The sequence below is a fragment of the Rutidosis leptorrhynchoides genome, chromosome 3, assembly GCF_046630445.1.
Source record: "Rutidosis leptorrhynchoides isolate AG116_Rl617_1_P2 chromosome 3, CSIRO_AGI_Rlap_v1, whole genome shotgun sequence".
Classification (NCBI taxonomy): Eukaryota; Viridiplantae; Streptophyta; class Magnoliopsida; order Asterales; family Asteraceae; genus Rutidosis; species Rutidosis leptorrhynchoides.
The window spans coordinates 75,260,332-75,261,671 of NC_092335.1; the positions used below are offsets into that span (position 1 = coordinate 75,260,332).

At 34.0% G+C, this 1,340-nt stretch overlaps 1 protein-coding gene across 1 annotated transcript; it reads right to left on the reverse strand.

Moving 5' to 3' along the window:
* Positions 1-974: 974 nt before the first annotated feature.
* Positions 975-1,109, reverse strand: LOC139896370 (large ribosomal subunit protein eL39z/eL39x-like). Its single transcript, XM_071879003.1, has one exon. It carries the CDS (start codon positions 1,107-1,109, stop codon positions 975-977), a length of 135 nt encoding a protein of 44 aa, XP_071735104.1.
* Between the last annotated feature and the right edge of the window lie 231 nt (positions 1,110-1,340).

Below are 1,340 nucleotides of genomic sequence, written 5' to 3' on the forward strand. Positions count from 1 at the left end.
ATAATCGATGACTAAAACTTTTGTTTACTTCTACAATAAAATGTCTCAACAAAAGTCAGCAACCAAAGCTTATCAGGGTCGTTATCAGGGTCGTTACAGTCACCGTGTATATAACCATTCACATGAATAAGACATTCAACAGCAAGAAAAGATAAACATAGTGGGCTGCACTTTTGCAAGTTGCAACTTTGAAACATGCATTGCTAGTTATGCACATGTAAAAGCTAGAACAGTGGTGTAAAAATCAGATTTAACAGCCGAATAATCATATTATTAGAGGTCTTTCCAATTAATCAAGACCCGTGAATCCTCAGTGAATAACGGGTATTAATCGGTCAACATCAGATTAATCCATCAACAATAAATCAGGGATTAGTCAGATTAATGGGTGAAAGTAGGGGTTAAACAGTCAGAGTCGGTTGAAGTCAAACTTAGTCAACATCCGATTAATCTTCAATTAGCCGTTTCTCCGTCCAACGTACCAACCGATTAATCCTTGATCGGAGATCTTTGAAACCGTAGAATCGGAATAAGCACAAAGAGATTCAAATAGCATTCACATTACTCACTTCTCATAATTTTTTATCGAGAACCCGTATAAAGCGCAAATAAGTTTTAAAAAATGCAAATCAGAGTAAGCAAGATCAAAATGTATGTATAACAAATGAACATCTAAATACTACCATTATCCAAAATTCAATCAACAAATGTATATCAACATATTTGTTCACAGCTTCACAAAAAATCATCGTAGAGTTTATTAAGGGATGCTCTCATTACTCAAAGAATCAATCAAGAAACAGAACCCCTAAAACTCAATAAATAAATCAAAAGAGACCAATAACAAAATGTTCAAAGACATAATTTCATTTATAGAAAAATATCTCAAAAATAAACAGATAATCACATACTAAAACTTTACCTCCCATCTATTATTAACAAATTCAGCAAGCAGCATAGCGAAATCATTTAAACTAAAACCCTAATTTGGTACGGCGCCAGTGCCTGCGTTTACCGTTCCACTTGACTTTTTGATTGCTACGCAAAAGAATCCAATGAGGAATGCGCCTGTTCTGCCTCATCTTCTTCCCTAACTTCTTCTTAATCATGAATGATTTGTGCGACGGCTGTAATAGTCAACCAAAATAAGTAAATATTTGCAAGTAATATTAACAAAATCAACAAAATTTATATGAATAGACATTGATTAATAGTATTACCATGTTTAATTGTTGTAAAAACCTTTGAATCGGCTAAACCCTCTCGCGGTGAAAACGATAAACCCTAGATACTGACAAAAGACCTCGAGCCCGTCTGCTTTATATAGATCGTTTAAAATT